The sequence below is a fragment of the Saccoglossus kowalevskii genome, chromosome 17 (assembly GCF_978046115.1).
Source record: "Saccoglossus kowalevskii chromosome 17, keSacKowa6.1, whole genome shotgun sequence".
Lineage (NCBI taxonomy): Eukaryota > Metazoa > Hemichordata > Enteropneusta > Harrimaniidae > Saccoglossus > Saccoglossus kowalevskii.
Genome location: NC_140657.1, coordinates 14,131,054 through 14,149,204, shown reverse-complemented (window position 1 = coordinate 14,149,204; position 18,151 = coordinate 14,131,054). Strand labels below are relative to the sequence as shown.

General features: G+C 34.6%; 1 protein-coding gene across 1 annotated transcript in view; it reads left to right on the top strand.

The window, feature by feature from the left end:
• Positions 1-18,151, top strand: part of LOC102800482 (sulfhydryl oxidase 2-like) — a 34,149-nt gene continuing 15,998 nt past the window's right edge. The window contains exons 1-5 of the mRNA XM_085491893.1: positions 1-280; positions 4,309-4,409; positions 8,185-8,233; positions 9,948-9,977; positions 17,037-17,133. Coding sequence (XP_085348019.1) covers positions 13-280; positions 4,309-4,409; positions 8,185-8,233; positions 9,948-9,977; positions 17,037-17,133 — 545 coding nt within the window. The 5' untranslated portion in view covers positions 1-12. The remainder of the gene's footprint in view (positions 281-4,308; positions 4,410-8,184; positions 8,234-9,947; positions 9,978-17,036; positions 17,134-18,151) is intronic.

Here is an 18,151-nt window from a genome sequence, read left to right as displayed (position 1 = left end):
AGGAGTTCAGAAATGGCGGATTTTCATAACATGTCCATGCTGTCAATAGTGCTGTTTTTATTTCTGTTAAATTCCGTGTTAAACCAAACACTATCAAAATCAATTATTGAATCGCCCTTTTACAACAGTAGTCATCATATAACTGTTCTCGATTCAGAAAATATACGCGAATTAATTTACAACAAGCCTAATGCTTGGATCATCGAGTTCTACTCGAGTTGGTGTGGACATTGCATTCGCTTTGCCCCGACGTGGAGGCAGTTAGCAAATGATATTCAAGGTAAGTGAAAATAGGTAATTATCACGATTGTATAACTACGACTGTTGTCCATCGTTAGCTCTATCGTCGCAGCTAGATATGGGGTCCCATTTGTGTATTTCCATGAAACATCGCATGATGTCTGTTTCACAGACTTAAACTGACGGCTGTCACGTAAGCGTTACGTGCCGGAGAACAGTCATTGGAACGTCAATACTAGTTAAACCATCGACCCTAGGGTCTATAGTTAAATGTATACATTAGAAAACAAGATCTACAGTTTAAAAATACATGAAAAAAAAAACATTATTGAAAATAAATAATATCTGCAGTCATATTAGTACTTACTTACTTTTAATATTTTTTAAAAACAAACAATTAATTGAATATAGTAAACAATGACAAATTAGAAAATGTCAACAATTGAGGTCAGGAGGTAATTTTATATCATCACCAATTATAAAAATATACAAAAAGTTCTTTAAATTGTAATACAGTTGAAAAGAACAGAAACAAAGGAAATACGATTTGGAAGTCACTGACAATAAAATAAATACACACACTGTAAATGGCATGTGGATGTAATTAATGTTTTATAAATATAACATTTTATAAAATCGATATGGCTGTTAGAATTCCAATCCTGCTATAGTGTTGTGACATCATAGTGAATCCATGGTCAATGTAAGGTCAATGTAAGGTCAGTGTCATCTAATCAGGAAATCCTTTAATTTGAATAAGTGGGCAATCATAGACATATCATCTTATCATCAAATCTTTAAATTTTTATTTGAAATCGGTCTCATTTAAATCCAAATGATTTGATTGGCTAAGGTTTGTGCTTCAATCAGACGGCAATTAGATGAGCCAAAGTCACTGCATACTCGTATATGTGATTTTACTCGCCCGTTGATTTTACAAATATTTCTGTTTCTACTTCATAATAAACATGGTTTTGTTGACATCATTTAGTGTTATATTCTGAATCCCTCTGAAAATCCACTTGCTGATTAACAATTACAATAAAAGACAGATTATTTCAATACTATATTTGCTCTATTAGTAGCGCATATGATTATTCAAAAGGGAGGGGTCATCACCTGCACATGCGTGGGAATTGAGTTCTAAGTGATATCACATACTAAAATTGCAAAGGCTCATGGGTATTTGTTTATTTGTGAACAACGACACACTATGGTGCAGGTGACGACTCCTCCGCTTTTAAGTATATGGCAGAGATGTGTCTATGGTGAAAAGAAGTTATATTTAAAAAAGCCAGTATACAATAAACAAAATATTTGGTTTACGTGTGCTTCTATTTGAGAAGTGCTACTAACTGGCAAATAATTAATTTATTTAGTAATGTGAAAAGCCTGAATTGATATCCCATTATTTCACGTTTCAATCCCAGGGATCAAAGCACATCACTTTAAGAGACCTTATTCTTTGAGCACTGGAATATTTCATAACTGAATTTATTGATTTCACCCTTATCTGATCTAGTAATTATAAAAGTACACGTATCTGGCCGGATAAATGTTAAATGTATTTTTACAACTTGAACATTTGACAGAGCTATTGTGAAATAGAGCATATGATTGAGAATCATATCGTACTAGGCTCATATCTTATTGAATGAGGATATTATTAAATGCAGAATAGCGTGCCAACCATGGGGGAGCATTTCTCTTAAATCATGTGTAGGCATGTTTATACTATATTTATACATTTACATGTAAAATTTGCAAACGAACACCATATACAGGTATAAACCTGTATGTACATGTATGTTGTATATATATATATATTATATACTGGGGTTGAAATTAAATTAATTATTTAAAGCCTGTCCACCTATCCCAGACAGGAAGATTTTAGCAGGGATCATGCTCTATCTTGCTAAGAACAGGTGAATCAAGAAATATAACATTTTCTAATCTATTCTATGGACAGAAAATTCTTGATCAATTTCCGATCTCACCATTTATACAGTACATCATGAAATCACACCTATTATGGAAATGGAATCTTCCAAAATTGTTCAAACAATGTAACCTCAAAATGCTCTAAAAATAAGAAAATATTCGCCATGTCTTGTTATTCGAACAAAATTGAACTGAATGTGTGTGTGTGTCTGGTTGTCTGATACAGTATCTTTGTCATGCTCGTGTTTTTTATTATCCTCGACTTCTAATGTCGATATGGGAGGGAAGGATTTGTTATTGCTTTATTGACGATCATAAACAAGTCTACAATGCCTGGGGTGAGTTACACGTAGTAAGAAATCAAATCGACGATGAGCCAAGCGAGATTTGTTGTTGTGTTTTAATACCTGTGTTTTAGGATCAGAAATAGGAGTTAAAAAAACAGACTAATGATTCTAGTGACCTAAATCGAACGTCGTTAAAATAGAAACATGAAGATATTTTACTGGAATGTATAATAATTATCAATGCAAAGCACCAATTATCATTCTTACCTTATGTTGTTTTTTTATTGAAAAATGTTTGAATACAAAATACAGATGGTTTTACAGCTCATCAACGGCTCTTTGATTATTGATTTGTGTGATTACCACCATATGTTAGATGGACTACTGTTTTCATATTGAAATAAATCTTCTCTACTCAAATTGTTAGTGTTAGTTGCTAAGGGGTGGATCAATAGAAACTTGGGGGGGACAGAATTAGAAGGTAACAAATTGGAACAGAATAAAGTAATGAAAAAAAAATTTGCACGCATAAATCTTCAAAAAAAATTTCACAGTGAAAACAAAAACACTACAGCAGATTCGTCATGAAACAAACATTAGCACTAAACTAAGTGAGGGAAAAAAATATTTTGTTTATTTTTTTCAGCCATTGCCCTCGAGTTTTTTTTTTTTTATAGCAATTTATTTTCATCTGTGAGTCGGCAGTTTAATCACACAGGGATTGAAATATAATTTGTTTTCTGCATGCACAGTGTGCATATTATATTTGAAATTTACCTGCACTAACTTGTTGTGAAATGCACCACTTTTAAAGTTTAAATAAAATTTACGGATTCTCGATTGACGCAATCACAAACGAATTTGCTTTTTTTTCAGTTGTCTTACAATGTTAGTTGAACTTAATTAAGGCTTAGTGAATATAATGAGAAAATGTTGTGTTAATTTCTACATGCACAGCGTGCACATTATATTTTGAGTTTACATGCACTAGCTAATAATCTATGTGCATAGTGCAGTGTGCACCAGAGTATTTCGACCCCTGTCACAGCTGTGTCATTTAGAGCATGACAAACAATGTCATTGCCAACGACCGGCTACATCTATTTAAACAAAAATCAAATAGATTTGTGGGTTGAAAAAAATTATTTGACATTCAATGGGTCTTATTTTTAATGCATATCTGTTTTAATAGACGTCTCGTCCCCAACACGTATAAACAGATGTTGTCAAAGACTGAAGTGAATAAGACATATTAAAAACAAATCATGACAATATAATGCGACTAAAAACAGTGATTCTAAATATAAAACACAGCAAAAACTGTATTAGAAGCTGCATCACTAAAAAAGCCACACCCTTTCTTTTTGAGCAATTGAGAACCAATAATATACACTCAAAATGTGTAGCTACAACCCCTCTGTTGCATTGTACCATACTAGTAGAAGTCACGGCTTCAAATACAGATTTTATTGTGTACTGCTGGGGTTTCAAGTTTGGTGTTCAATTTAAATCTCTCATGACTGCCTTTTATTATTTGCTGAAAATTATAAATTTGTCCTTAGTCCTGCAAACCAGAAGGAAGAACTTTTCTGCTTGGCTTTATTTTTAACTGATTTACTGCCTCCGTAAAGATAATTTATTTAGCGTAGAGAAATAGTTTTAAACTTGATTTTAAAAGATAATATATATAGAATGGATTGGATGTGATGCATGTAAGTTTCCATTGGAAATCATGTCAATTACAAAGTCACTATACAAATATAAATTAACAGAAGCAGACTCCTAAGAATTCTTTCAATTATAATCACCTAAATATTCTTATTTTATTTATTCGTAGATTGGCATGATGTCATTAATATCGCAGCTATGGATTGTTCCCTGGAACCCAATCTTCATGTGTGTAGAGACTATGACATTGGTGGATATCCCACAATCAAGGTAATACTATAAAATATTTTATTTTTGCTTGGAATTAATTTTTGCTGAAGGAATGATTCAGTGCAAATAAAATACAGTGAATATACCTTTTTTGCTTATATTTTACATTCAACTCGTCAGAAATCAGTGAAAATTAATTCTAAACAAAACACCCAAAAAGTCTTTTCAGCGAAAATCAATTTCAGCTGAAAACCAGTATTTTACAGCACATGTAGGAGTGAATTATGCCTGCTATTGTTTTATAGTTCTTATTGATATTCACAAAACGTACATACAGATAATTTCTTCAAAACATATTTTGTGCATGTGGATATTAGGACATGTGATAATGATTTCAAAATAGAATAATAAATAGAATAATTTTTCAAATAGTTTTGCTTCTTGTGTCAGGGAAAATTGATAATTGTACAATACGGTATATACATTTTAATTGCCAGGGTATTAAAATAAAAAAAAAACTTGGATAAAAGAAATTCTTATTTCATTGAACTTTATTATAAATACACTGTTCACTGTGATTTCAAGAAATGTTGCAGAGATGCATACAAGGTGTCGGTGTATATATTGACAATGTTGCCATGACTGCCATATGTTATCTCTGGTTGCAGTATCAGTGCTCATTTAACCACAGGATTATAATTATTGTTTGTTGGTCAGTCATGATAGTGTGCTTTTATTCTAGTGTGATAGAAACACATGCAGTCTCAGTCTGTGCCACTCGCTCAATAGGAGAACCAAATATCCTAAGGACAAAACCATTAGAAACTCGGGGGTGAAGTGTTTTGGATGGAAAACAAATTTGCTGAAAAAAGATATTGTGAAAATATTTTTGCTTGGAATTATTTTCGCTATTTTCGCTGAAGGAATGGTTCAGTGAAAATAAAATCCATGGAATATACCTTTTTTTCTATATTTTACATTCAATTTGTCAAAAATCGGTGAAAATAAATTTCATACAAAACACCCAAAAAATATACTTTTCAGTATATAAATGAAAAAAAAATCTCATTATTACACAAAATTATGTGAACACATCTTAGAAAAAAGAAATGTTTACAGTTTTCTGTCATCGCCTCACCCCAGATTATAATGGTCTGCTCCTAATCACCAATAAAACACAGACCATACACTGACTACGATGACTTTATTAGACACTCCTAATAGCATTATAGTCCTAGTAACAACAGCTGTCATATTGTGTCGCTACCTTTAGCGGTGTACTTATATGTGTATACTGTATACTGGAAAACATGTTGAAAAAGCGACATGCAATTTTGGTAAAATGACGTAATAGCAAAGTGTTGATTTAGCGAATCTCTCTTGTCATTGTTGATTTCCTGTTTTCACAATACTTGTCTGTCACATGCCGAAACAAATGCACAGTTATCACCTCCATAAAAACAATGAAAAACTGTCAAGTGTAATTAGGAAGCGCCCCAGATTTTTATATTCCGGATTACTGTATACAAATCCCCAAACCTTGGCCATTTTGAGGATGTGGTCAATTGAATTGCCCATAACTTGCGTGTCGGACTATACCATTTAGGTGTGGGGGAGGTGGCTGCGGGATAGTTAGCATGATGTGGTTGAGTGACAGGCCAATTAGTAACATGCTGTCTTTGTTTTATTTTACAGGCTGCTTTTAGGTTTAAAAATAAAGACCAGAGATAGGCTGCTTCTAGGTTTAAAAATAAAGATCAGAGATAGGCTGCTTTTAGGTTTAAAAATAAAGATCAGAGATAGGCTGCTTCTAGGTTTAAAAATAAAGATCAGAGATAGGAAATAATAACCGAAGCCCAAGGAAAGCAGTAGTGGTACACAAACACGCATCTGAAAAAAAGTCGAATTCCCAGGGCGACAGTAGTGGACGCAGACTTACAAAAAGCCCCCCATTTTATGTTAATTACCAACGACAAAGGATCACGAGACGCGGTCAGTGAAACCTATGAAAAGCAGTAGTGGTACACAAACACACATCTACATTTGTAACTTACACAATGTAGAATGAAACAAATCGATGGTGTTATTATCTCACCATAAGAGAAAAAAAGTCAAATATCTAGGACGACAGTGGTGGTCGCAGACTTACAAAAAGCACGCCATTTTATGTTAATTACCAATGACAAAGGATCACTTGCGGGTCACAGGACGCATTTGGATTTATAATAAAAACATTAGCGACATCGGTTCTCTCGCTAAATTCGCTAAAAAGACATGCTTGTGAAAAAGATATGTTTTACAGTAGTTGAAATGCAATGCATTATTTGTCTACTACTAGTATTTGATTTCTTTTATAGGACTCTACTAACATTCTCAGTAACTCCCTAGTACTCGAGTGAAATATTCACTTCTCTAAACATTTCCCAACTATTCTTGACATCGTGAAATTCATGAAAATCTTTTAAAATTAAAGCGATTACAGCGTGGTTTGTAATAATGCTCGTGGACGTATACTTTCATACAATGTAGCAACGCGGACCCTGGAGGAACGTGTTGTTAATTAGACTCAGCTGATCAATGTTTGTTGTCGTTCCTATAGTTATAACGAGATTAGTAAACATACAGAGTGTTTGCCTGACATGTATAATAATTTTAATTCATGTAGAATCATGTAGCAACTAGCTTTACAGGTATTATTATAAATACCCGTAATTTCAGTATACTACTTGTACCAATGTGATGAATGGGCTAGTTATTTTAACCTTAGCAACGTGTTTTACGCAACTATATGTACATTTATATAATGTAATGTTCAAAAAACATGTATTTTTCACACATTGAAAGGATAACTGCAGTGAATGAGAAAAGAATGGTATCAGCAGGTATTTCACTAAAACCTGTTCAAATGCAATCAAACAACAGGGAATTTATGTTTTGACCTCTGTGTGTGTGTATATACATGTATTTGTTTATCTGATGCATACACATGTACGTCTATGCGTCTCCATCTGTAACTCGGACTTGTCTTGTTGGATTAGATTCAAACTTCACAAATATCACATATCTGTGGCTGCACATGCACGTCCATTCGTTTCATTATTCAATTTTAGATGGCTTGAATGGCAGCCATTTTTGATTCATTGAAATCAAATATTTCTGTCATTCCAGAACCAAATCTCGGTTATGTATGGATGGATTTCATTCAAATATGGTACAACATTGGACAATATGGAACCCCCATGCCTGTCTTTTTGTTTTTCAGAACGAATTGTAAATGACAGACTGGTGGCCATTTTGTTTTGGTGAATGCAGTTCTGACATTTCTTGAATGATCATGTTCAAACACTGCATATACATCATGTATTTAATATGCAGTTGTTTCAATGTTAAAAATCCATCTAAATCATAGCATAGACAGATTTTGTTCTGTTTTATAGGACCCTTATGCATGTCGCTTTGTTTGTCTGATCAGACTCAAAAAGGCCGACTGGTGTCCATTTTGTTTAAGTGTATTAAATGTATTTAAGTGAAGCCACATCTCGTACAGTTCATGTTGAAACTTTTTATATTTCTTAAACTTGAGAACTCACAGTGACTATGTAATGCAATTATTTTTAATTTTGTGACTGATCTTGATGTTTATACATGTATGCTTTATTTCCACAAAAGTCTGGTTTGTAACCTTTTCTATGATTGGTTGGTTGGTGGTCACATGTTTGATATGTAATATGTTGTCGAACATAATTGTTACCTACCTCCATGTAGGAAAAGTACTGAAGGATTGATATTCCAATGCCTTTTTTTAATTAACTGATTTTTGTGTGTTTTTTTCTAGTTCTTCAACACCTTCATCACAAAAAATATAACAGGAATTAAGCATTCAGGTAAAGTATCACTAAGTCTTATTTTTAAAACTGATGGATAACACAAATCAAATGCAAATCAAATATGTAAATGTTATGCAAATTAAACATGTGAATGTTATGCAATCTAAATAGTTAGAATTTTTTTAATTCATTGTTATTGCAAGTTAATTTTAAATAATAATATAGGAGCTGGACACCCCCCTAGTATAATTTGTATCACCCATATATTATAACTGGGTACCATATTTTTCCTGCCCGCATTTTGATGCTCCATTTTGTCTATTTTAAGTATTTTTCTATAATTCTTTTGATAATTTTTGAAACAAAATGGAAATTATTTTCTAATAGCTGCAGGTCGTGATCAAAATTTTAGGGAAAAACTGAAAAAAATATTTATTATTTTGAATAGTGACAAAAATTGATTTTGGTGCTCAAAGGGTTAAATATGTTCAATACATGTATACATATACCTAATACTGAATATTTGTGTTCCCATAGGTGTGCTAGGGGTTGCTTGGTTTGAATTAAAGGGGTGGAATGATTTGTAATTTTTTTTCTGAGTTCACGATGAGCAACATGTTCATTTGTACATGTATTGTTTTCTAGGTTTATTCTTTCTAATTAAAAAAAAAAACAATTTTAGAGGTCTTATTCCCGATGAACAACAGAGAATCCCTTTTGCTTGCATGATTTACACATGCTGGAGTTAGCTGACCAGCTCTAAAACTCACTTGAGTCAACTGACAACTTCTAACACTAGAGTTAGCTGACCAGCTCTGAAACTCACTTGAGTCAACTGACAACCTCGAACACTAGAGTTGGCTGACCAGCTCTAAAACTCACTTGAGTCAACTGACAACCTCTAACACTAGAGTTAGCTGACCAGCTCTAAAACTCACTTGAGTCAACTGACAACCTCTAACACTGGAGTTAGCTGACCAGCTCTGAAACTCACTTGAGTCAACTGACAACCTCTAACACTAGAGTTGGCTGACCAGTTCTGAAACTCACTTGAGTCAACTGACAACCTCTAACACTAGAGTTGGCTGACCAGCTATGAAACTCACTTGAGTCAACTGACAACCTCTAACACTAGAGTTGGCTGACCAGTTCTGAAACTCACTTGAGTCAACTGACAACCTCTAACACTAGAGTTGGCTGACCAGCTCTGAAACTCACTTGAGTCAACTGACAACCTCTAATACTAGAGTTAGCTGACCAGCTCTGAAACTCACTTGAGTCAACTGACAACCTCTAACACTAGAGTTAGCTGACCAGCTCTGAAACTCACTGGAGTCAACTGACAACCTCTAACACTAGAGTTAGCTGACCAGCTCTGAAACTCACTTGAGTCAACTGACAACCTTTAACACAAGAGTTAGATGACCAGCTCTGAAATCCCACTTGAGTTAGCTGACCAGCTCTGAAACCTCACTTGAGTTAGCTGACCAGCTCTGAAACCTCACTTGAGTTAGCTGACCAGCTCTGAAACTCACTGTAGTCAACTGACAACCTCTAACATGAGAGTTAGCTGACCAGCTCTGAAACCTCACTTGAGTTAGCTGACCAGCTCTGAAACTAACTGGTGTTAAATGTGTTAGCTGTCCACCTATTATTAGTAGTGCTCAGTGATTCATTAGAATATATGCATGGCCTTGAAGTCTGTCATGCTTGTATTTTGTGTCTTGAGATTTGAAAATGTTTGCATTTATTTATTTTGTTTACGGACTAGAACTTGAATATGCAGAAGAATCATTGTTTGGTAAGTGACATGACCCTTAGCTGCAAGTCTGCAAAATGGTTATGTTTATAAAAAATTATTGAAACTGCTTTCAGAGTTGTTGGAGAATTCCAGAATTTTCACAAAATTTAATTGAGAATGAATATTTATTCTCATTTCACATTTTCATTTAAAATTGCATTATTAGAAGGTATTAAATATATTAGGGTATGCAACTTTCTGATATGTGATCCTGTACGAGTTTTTCACATGTGTCGTTAAAACTTTAGTTTATTCTGATAAATAGAATTAGAGAACAGCGTGGCACTTCCATGTATTTCTGACCTTGGGTAAGTTTGAAACAAACAGAACAAGGTTATAATCGACTTATTCAAAAAAGACAATATCATTACATGCACTGTGAATGTGCATGTGACAAAAACCAACCTGGAATGACCGTCGACCACTTCTGTAGTCAGGCCATTTGATGCCATATCTTACAGTGTCTCTATCCACAATCTGTAGAAGTTACAAAGTGTAAACCTGCAGTTTCACTGTCCATGAAGCTAAATATATGATTTCCCGGTCTATCACATTTTGAAAACACAGCAATTTCCCAGTGTTTTCATCACGACAAAGGAGAAGGTGAATAACAATGAAAATTCTCTCAGTACAGTACTTCCAGTTGTCCCACTGTCACACATTTCCAATGGATAAATGATACACAAATTCATGCAAATATTGATTTATTTTCTCACTGCTCCATGTGGTGTGACCCTTTGTTTTATTTTTCGACAATCCACAAGATTTAAACACCGCGAAAGGCTTGGACAGCTCAAACCCACGAAAATTAAATGTTGACTCGGATCAACTCAAAATTCAGAATAAAGTGGTTTCCAAAATGTTGAGAACTGATATCAATATGAACAATACATGCATATCGCATCCACACATGATTACACTGTGACAAGTGGTCTTCCAATCAAAATAAGCCGTTTCGCAGAGTGACACTGTAACCCTATCCCCAGAGTGCAATAATCAACATTCGGCGAGTCGTACTATCACACCGCAGAGTTAGTTTTTAGACCCCTTCCTTACATGAACAATTTTCTGGAATTCTCCAACTTGTCTACGAGTGTGGTGTTCTGGTGGTGGCCCATTCACACCTTGTCTAACTTGTTTCTTGAAGAGGTTTGATGCTTTGATTCGTAAATTGTAAAACGATAGCATTCAAATTATTGTAAGGTACATGTTTGAAATGTTGATATATGGCAAGAGTTAATATCATTATAATTTTTTTGCCTGTAATGAAATGAATGGGAAAGTATAGAAGTTAGCTTGTCTGACTGGCGTCATCGTAGTCGTCGTCGTCGTCGTCGTCATCGTCATCAACAACAGTTTCTTGTGTCCAAGATAACTCAAGTATAGCATACTTAATGTATTGTCTATATGTACTAGTATAAGATGACAATATTGGGAAGTGCAGCTTAATATGGTTGGATGCTATACATGGAGTAATGAATGAAATGAATGCAGAACATTGTCAGCAACGCATAGTTATTTGCTGCGGCAACAGGTTTTGTCTTGCAAAACGACATCTATGTGAAATATATTCTTTTTTTCAAATATTCTTTGCCGTGTATGTGCACGACGACTTGTAATAAATACCATAACAGCAAATGGATATAATTTCAATATAGCAGTTATTATTATCATCATATGCGTATCGTTTTCCATGTTTGGATCAAATAACTGATCGAAGAATGAGGGCATGATTTCGGCACGAGCCGAGTGGGTCTCAAGTAGATCCCGACTAACATGAACACAACTGCTGTAATCCTTCTGCAAACACAAAGGATTAAAAATTTCAAGATCCCATAACTTGAACGTAGCATACGATTTAAGCTAAGTTCAATAGAGTTGATGATGCATGTGACCATGTTTCATTTCAGCTCTCATCCTTTTTTCTATATTCAATGAAAGCATCAAACCTCTGAAAATGACATTAGACTTACAGAAAATGTACTGTGATAACATGTACATAAATCTTGCAGCATGTCCCTACAGTTATAAGTACCCTGTATATCTCCCAATCTATAGGCTAGTACCCCCATTATTTGTACATGGTAGAACCCACTCATTAGGAATTGGACAGTTCCACTGGTATTTAGGGGTTTAATATAGAATATACTTGTCCTGCATGATTTCCCCATGATTCAATTTTTAGTAAAAGCAATATCACCTGTATGCCGTGCTACCTAACAATTTTATATGCTTTATCTTGTAGGCGTTTTTTTATTTATTTTTTTCAAAATATTTGTTATTTTGATTCAGTTTGAAATGTGTTTTGAATAATAAAATATCTCTTCAACTATGCAGTGGTTTAACACTTTGGGTGCTTTATTCTTTCCCATCAAAATGTTAGTTCAACAGTTTGCACATTTTTTCACATTTTCCTTATTATTTCTGTGTTATTTCTGTTTGGGACCAAATGAACATCCTTTCACATTGGCAAACGGAGCCAAAAAAGCTGACACTGACATTCAGTTCTCCCTGAAAACAGAATGGTGATATCCATATACATATGTATGGGTTGCATGTTTTTTTTTACTTGTCAAAAAGGGAGTCTTTGCAGTTAGTGTGTCTGTATGTGTATGTGTGGGTGTGTGTGTGTGTGTGTGTGTCTCTGTCTGTTCCACTGATATCTCAAGAACCATACATCAGTTTTTGATGAAACTTGATGCATAGATGCTCTGGGCCAATGCGCAGATTTGATTAGGTTTTGGTAAAAATCCATGCATATTAATTACCTAATTTGCATGATAATTAGCTGATTTTTAGCTGTTCCATGACTGTTCCACTGATATCTAAAGAACCACTCATTGGATTTTGATGAAACTTGGCACACAGATGCTCCAAACTAATGCGCAGATTTGATTAGTTTTGGGTAAACATCTGTGCAATATTAATTACCTAATTTGCATAATGATTAATCAATTTTCGGCTTTTCCACTGATATCTCAAGTACTAATCATCACATTTCAATAAAACTTGGTACATAGATGTCATAGGACACTGCACAAACCTGATAGTTGTTAGGGTAACACGAGTATATATTAATTACCTAATTAGCATAATTAATTAATTTTCAGCTTTTGATATTTCAAGTAGTAATCATCACATTTCAATGACACTTGGTACGTAGATGTCATAGGACACTGCACAGACCTGATAGTTGTTAGGGTAATACGAGTATATATTAATTACCTAATTAGCATAATTAATTAATTTTCAGCTTTTAATATTTCAAGTAGTAATCATCACATTTCAATGAAATTTGGTACATAGATGTCATAGGACACTGCAAAGACCTTATAGTTTTTAGGGTAATATCAGTATATATCAATTAGCTAATTTGCATAATTAATTAATTTTCAGCTTTTGATATTTCTAGTAGTAATCATCACATTTCAATGACACTTGGTACATAGATGTCATAGGACACTGAACAGACCTGATAGTTTTTAAGGTAATATGAGTACATATTAATTAGCTAATTTGCATAACTAATTAATTTTCAGCTTTTGATATTTCAAGTAGTAATCATCATATTTCAATGAGACTTGCTACATAGATAGTCTAGGATTATGCAGTCACCTGATTAGTTTTAATTGGATATTAATTACCTAATAAGCATAATGTTCCACTGATATATAAAGAACCACAAATTGGATTTTAATGAAACTTTTAAAGAGAACTATGCAGAAACCCAATTAGTTTTTGGTAAATATTTATTTCTATTAATCACCTAATCAACATAATTAATTAACACTGATATCTCAATTACTGATCATCACATTTGAATAAAATTTGGTACATAAATGCTCTAGGACAATAGACAGGCCTGATTAATTTTGATTAATATTAATTCTCTAATTAGCATAATAATTCATAATTTTTTTGTTTTGTTCTGTTCATATTAGTTACCTGATTTATATAATTAGTTTTCAGCTTTTCCATCAATATCTCATGTACAAGTAATTTTGAATTAATTTTTAATGTGTCTTCAATACTCTCAGCACACGGGAGTTCTTTCTAAGCTTTCTTTGATGTTAAATGCAGTGCTGCTTGCAACATATGGTCATATTTTTTTATTTTTTTTTTATTTTTAATCTGTGATGTCTTTCCGTGGGAACAAATCATTCATTCCTTTCTCCAGTGTATTTAATATCAAATTGTGCGAATATTGACATTAATGTGAAATGATGTACATTTTGTATCAAGGAAATACGACAACCATAATTATTCATATTAAAAATTAAAATGAATTAATCAAGATCTTTAGATTTAATATTTCAAATATTTTTTTAAACTATATCATAAGAGTGCATTTGAAACCATTGCAAGGTTGACTTCATGATAATACTATCAACACAACAAAACCATTCTTTTCAATTTGATGAATAATTATAATTTAAAAATTCAGAAGTTAAAACCCCGATTGATTCAAAGATTTTCGAACAATATGAATTGAGCTTGTTGATTGGCTGATTAGATTCAACTGCATTTGAATTTTTTATAATGAAGGAAATGGGTTTGTTGGGTGGATAGTAAAAACTTTTATTTGAATTATCACATGACTGGATCATCTGCTGATACAGCAGATTAAAAATAATACTCTTCCACTTTAACTTTAAATATGTATTGAGAAATATTATCTTCATTTGAATTTTCCCACAATGCCATGTTTCTGCTCAATTATACATGCACCAACTCTATACATACATGTAGCTCGCAGAGTACAATACGCGACAGGTACTCAAGAAACGTAACTAAAGAAATAAGAATTATACGCAGCTAGGACAATACCATTCGATCCATGGGGGTGACAGTCCTACGAATGTGCCGACATTGTCGAAGGACAAGGACAGGAAAAGTTTGTGCAAGTGTGGCGAGACTCCCGTAGTTACGCGGAAATTATTTACCTCATGTGAAAAAAACATGTTTCTCATTGTTGTGCTATATTGTATCGTATCATGGATCTAGGTAGTCCTGCGTACAGTCTATGGAGGTACGCCGGGCTGTGGTGGGGTCGTCTATATAATGTTATAATGTTACAATGTGAAAACAGACAACCACTCAGCCATAATACGTATCGAGACCAAACATAATTTGTCGATAATCGAGTGTTGCAAGAAAAAGTGAGATTGTCGCAAAATGTAGCAAATCGTTTTCAAAACAGTGCCGCTGAGAAAGTCTCGCTTTGTTTGCGCCCACTGTAAAACCATGTATAGTAAACAAACCGCCCTTTTAGAAAATATTTTTATTAAAAATAAGTACAAGTCAACTAAAACGAAAATTAAAACATGTATAGTAAATAGACAGACACCCCGCCCTAGTGGAAAATATTTGTATTCAAAATTATTCGAAATTGACAATGCTATGATAAACGTGTTTTTCGTTGTCGCTATAATGCAGTATCAGAACTCCAAGTTAAAATATTAACGGGGAAGTACAATTGCGCATGCCTCCCATTAGTTCCAAAGAACGGCATTATCACGTCGGTATGTTCAATGGTCCACACTGAATACAATGGCATAACACTAATAGTTTTGAAAAAAATACATTAACACGTCGGCAAGTTCAATCGTTCACACCTAAGACAATGGCATAACTCTGTAATAGTTCTGAAAAAAAAAACATTAACATGTCGGCAAGTTCAATCGTCCACACCGAAGACAATGTCATAACTCTGTAATAGTTCTGAAAAGAAGGTGTTATCATGTCGGCAAGTTAAATTGTTCAAACTAAAAGCAACGTCATACACTGATTTAAAAAAAAAAAATGCTTTGTCTCTCGACGCAACTCGCCCTGGTTATGTAAATATTTTCCCTTACCATCAGGCTCCAAGCCGGAACAAATGACAACCTTTTTTTTTCTGAATTACACAAGTTCATCATATTTGGTATGTCATGTTTATTTGAAAAAAAAACGTGCCTTGCTTGGGTTGAACCACGGTTACTAAAAAATAGTGACCGTGGTTGAACTGAATTAGGGACAGTGTATGTTCCCCTCTCTGTTGTAGTTGTACAATAGAGTGTCAATCACAGCTGAATATGTGTCGCGGCGTCAACACTTTGAAATATGTGGACGAAACGTAACATATTCCGTACGCTATACTGTGCACGAGATTGACCAAACTCTGTGTTTTCGACAAGAGGTATAAACGAGGTTTACCGTAAACTGCGTGTACATTAAGAAATTTACCGCATGCTGTAAGAGTGGGGACAGGGGGTGGGTGACTGGTACAGGAAATAAAAAAGGCATCTTAAGTTTTTACAGGAAGTTACCATTTACAATAAAAAAATCGATTTTTACACTTAAAGATATATTTGATATTTTGTGTTTAAGAATCTATATTGAAAGCTTAATGTGGAAAATGCTTTATACACTTACAAAATATACGATCTTTGTACAAATCATGGATGAATAAAACGGTTGATTACATTTTAAGTCTTGTCCATGGCTACGAATATACGTTTTTTATTTATTTGTTTGAATTACATTACAAAGTATAAAAACATTGGACGAACATATCCCCTCTGTACCGTACACGAGATTTACCGAACTCTGTACCGTTCACGATATTTACCGTACCGTCACCCCCATGGATCGAATGGTATTGTCCTATTGTTAAACGCTAACCAAAATTAGTAAACAACATGGCGGACTCGACTCGCCGGAATGCCCGGGCGTCGATCATAAAAAGTGTGGTTAGCTGCTCGAATTCGCCACTCCGGTTCAAATTTTGAGCATAAACGAATATTATACAGTACAAGGATTGCTGCGGCTGCCCCGCGCGTTAGGTATTCCCCCCTGTTCGCCTCCGCGCGTGCCCGGACACTCCCTCGCGTGTCCGGGCGTTAAATAGTAGGACCGCTGTGTACTGTATTTGTAGTAAACTATACCTGACAGGGAGAATTTCCATGTCCTGACATTTCATGTTGCTGTGTTGGTGTTAGGAGCAATATGGCTGCGACAGTAACAGTCTGGTGAAATGTCACTTTTAGAATAAATTCTAAATCATTTACTTTTCTGTAGGTTCACGCATGGTTGTGGATTTTCGGCACGAAATCGTTGATTTTGTAGAGAAGCACGACAACAAGCCATCTCATTGGCCAGATTTTACAAGTCCCACGTAAGTGTGTCTGTGTGTCCAATGTGTTGTATCTTTTTGTTTTATAGTCTTAAGGTAGAGATGCAGTTTACCTGACAGGTATTTTAATTAGTTAATTAGGAAACCAAGATGACCTCCCTTGTCCACAAAACTATATATTTTCGGAAAGCTTATTGTATGAATTTTAATTTTTTTTTTAGTATTTAATATGCACAAAAATGTGCTTTTTTGGTCAAAAGTGATTTAAAAAAATTAGCTCCTAAACCATGCTTCTGTTTCCTGTCAAAATTGGTTTATGGGTACATCTGTTTACTATGAAGAAATCGCCGTCTTGAAAACTGTCTACCAATTTTGCAGGGCAGCAGTCCAAATTTCATGTATGTATGGGGGTCTAAAAACTAACTCTGCGACGCGATTGTGCGACTCGCCGAATGTCGATTATTGCACTCTGCGACAGAATCGCAGTGTCACTCTGCGAAGAGCACAATTCCCATTGGTTGGTTGGTCGAACAGCGCGAATCCCAATGGTCGATGTTCACCACAGGCCTTATAAAAAATTAAGTTTTAAATGGTAAAAAAGGTACGGTAAAAACAGTGTGTAAACACTATGTACCGGCGACATGCCGCACTGTTCGGTGATCGGCAAGCACATGGAAGACAAATTGTGAGACCAAACAAATGACACATGGTTTACGGTTTTTAGACACATCACACCGCTGGCTAGAAAAATTAAACAGTGTAACGTGCACGTTGATTTTGGCTGCCTATTTACGGTGTAACGTTATCGCCATCTTATCGCCAGGCTTCGTCCTGATGACTATGTTCATTAGCATAGGCGGCAGCTTCAAAGCGAGTGGAACGCGAAGTACTTTTCACGCGTTCTGCAACGAATGTTGTACGTCAGCTTTGACTTTGTTGAGTGCATCAAGGAAAATAATTTGCATGCAGTAAAAAAAAAAATCATTCACGACGTGCAACGTTTGCCATGGTAGCAGTTTGCAATCGTCTGCCTTCGTTTAGATCATAAACGGACTCAAAA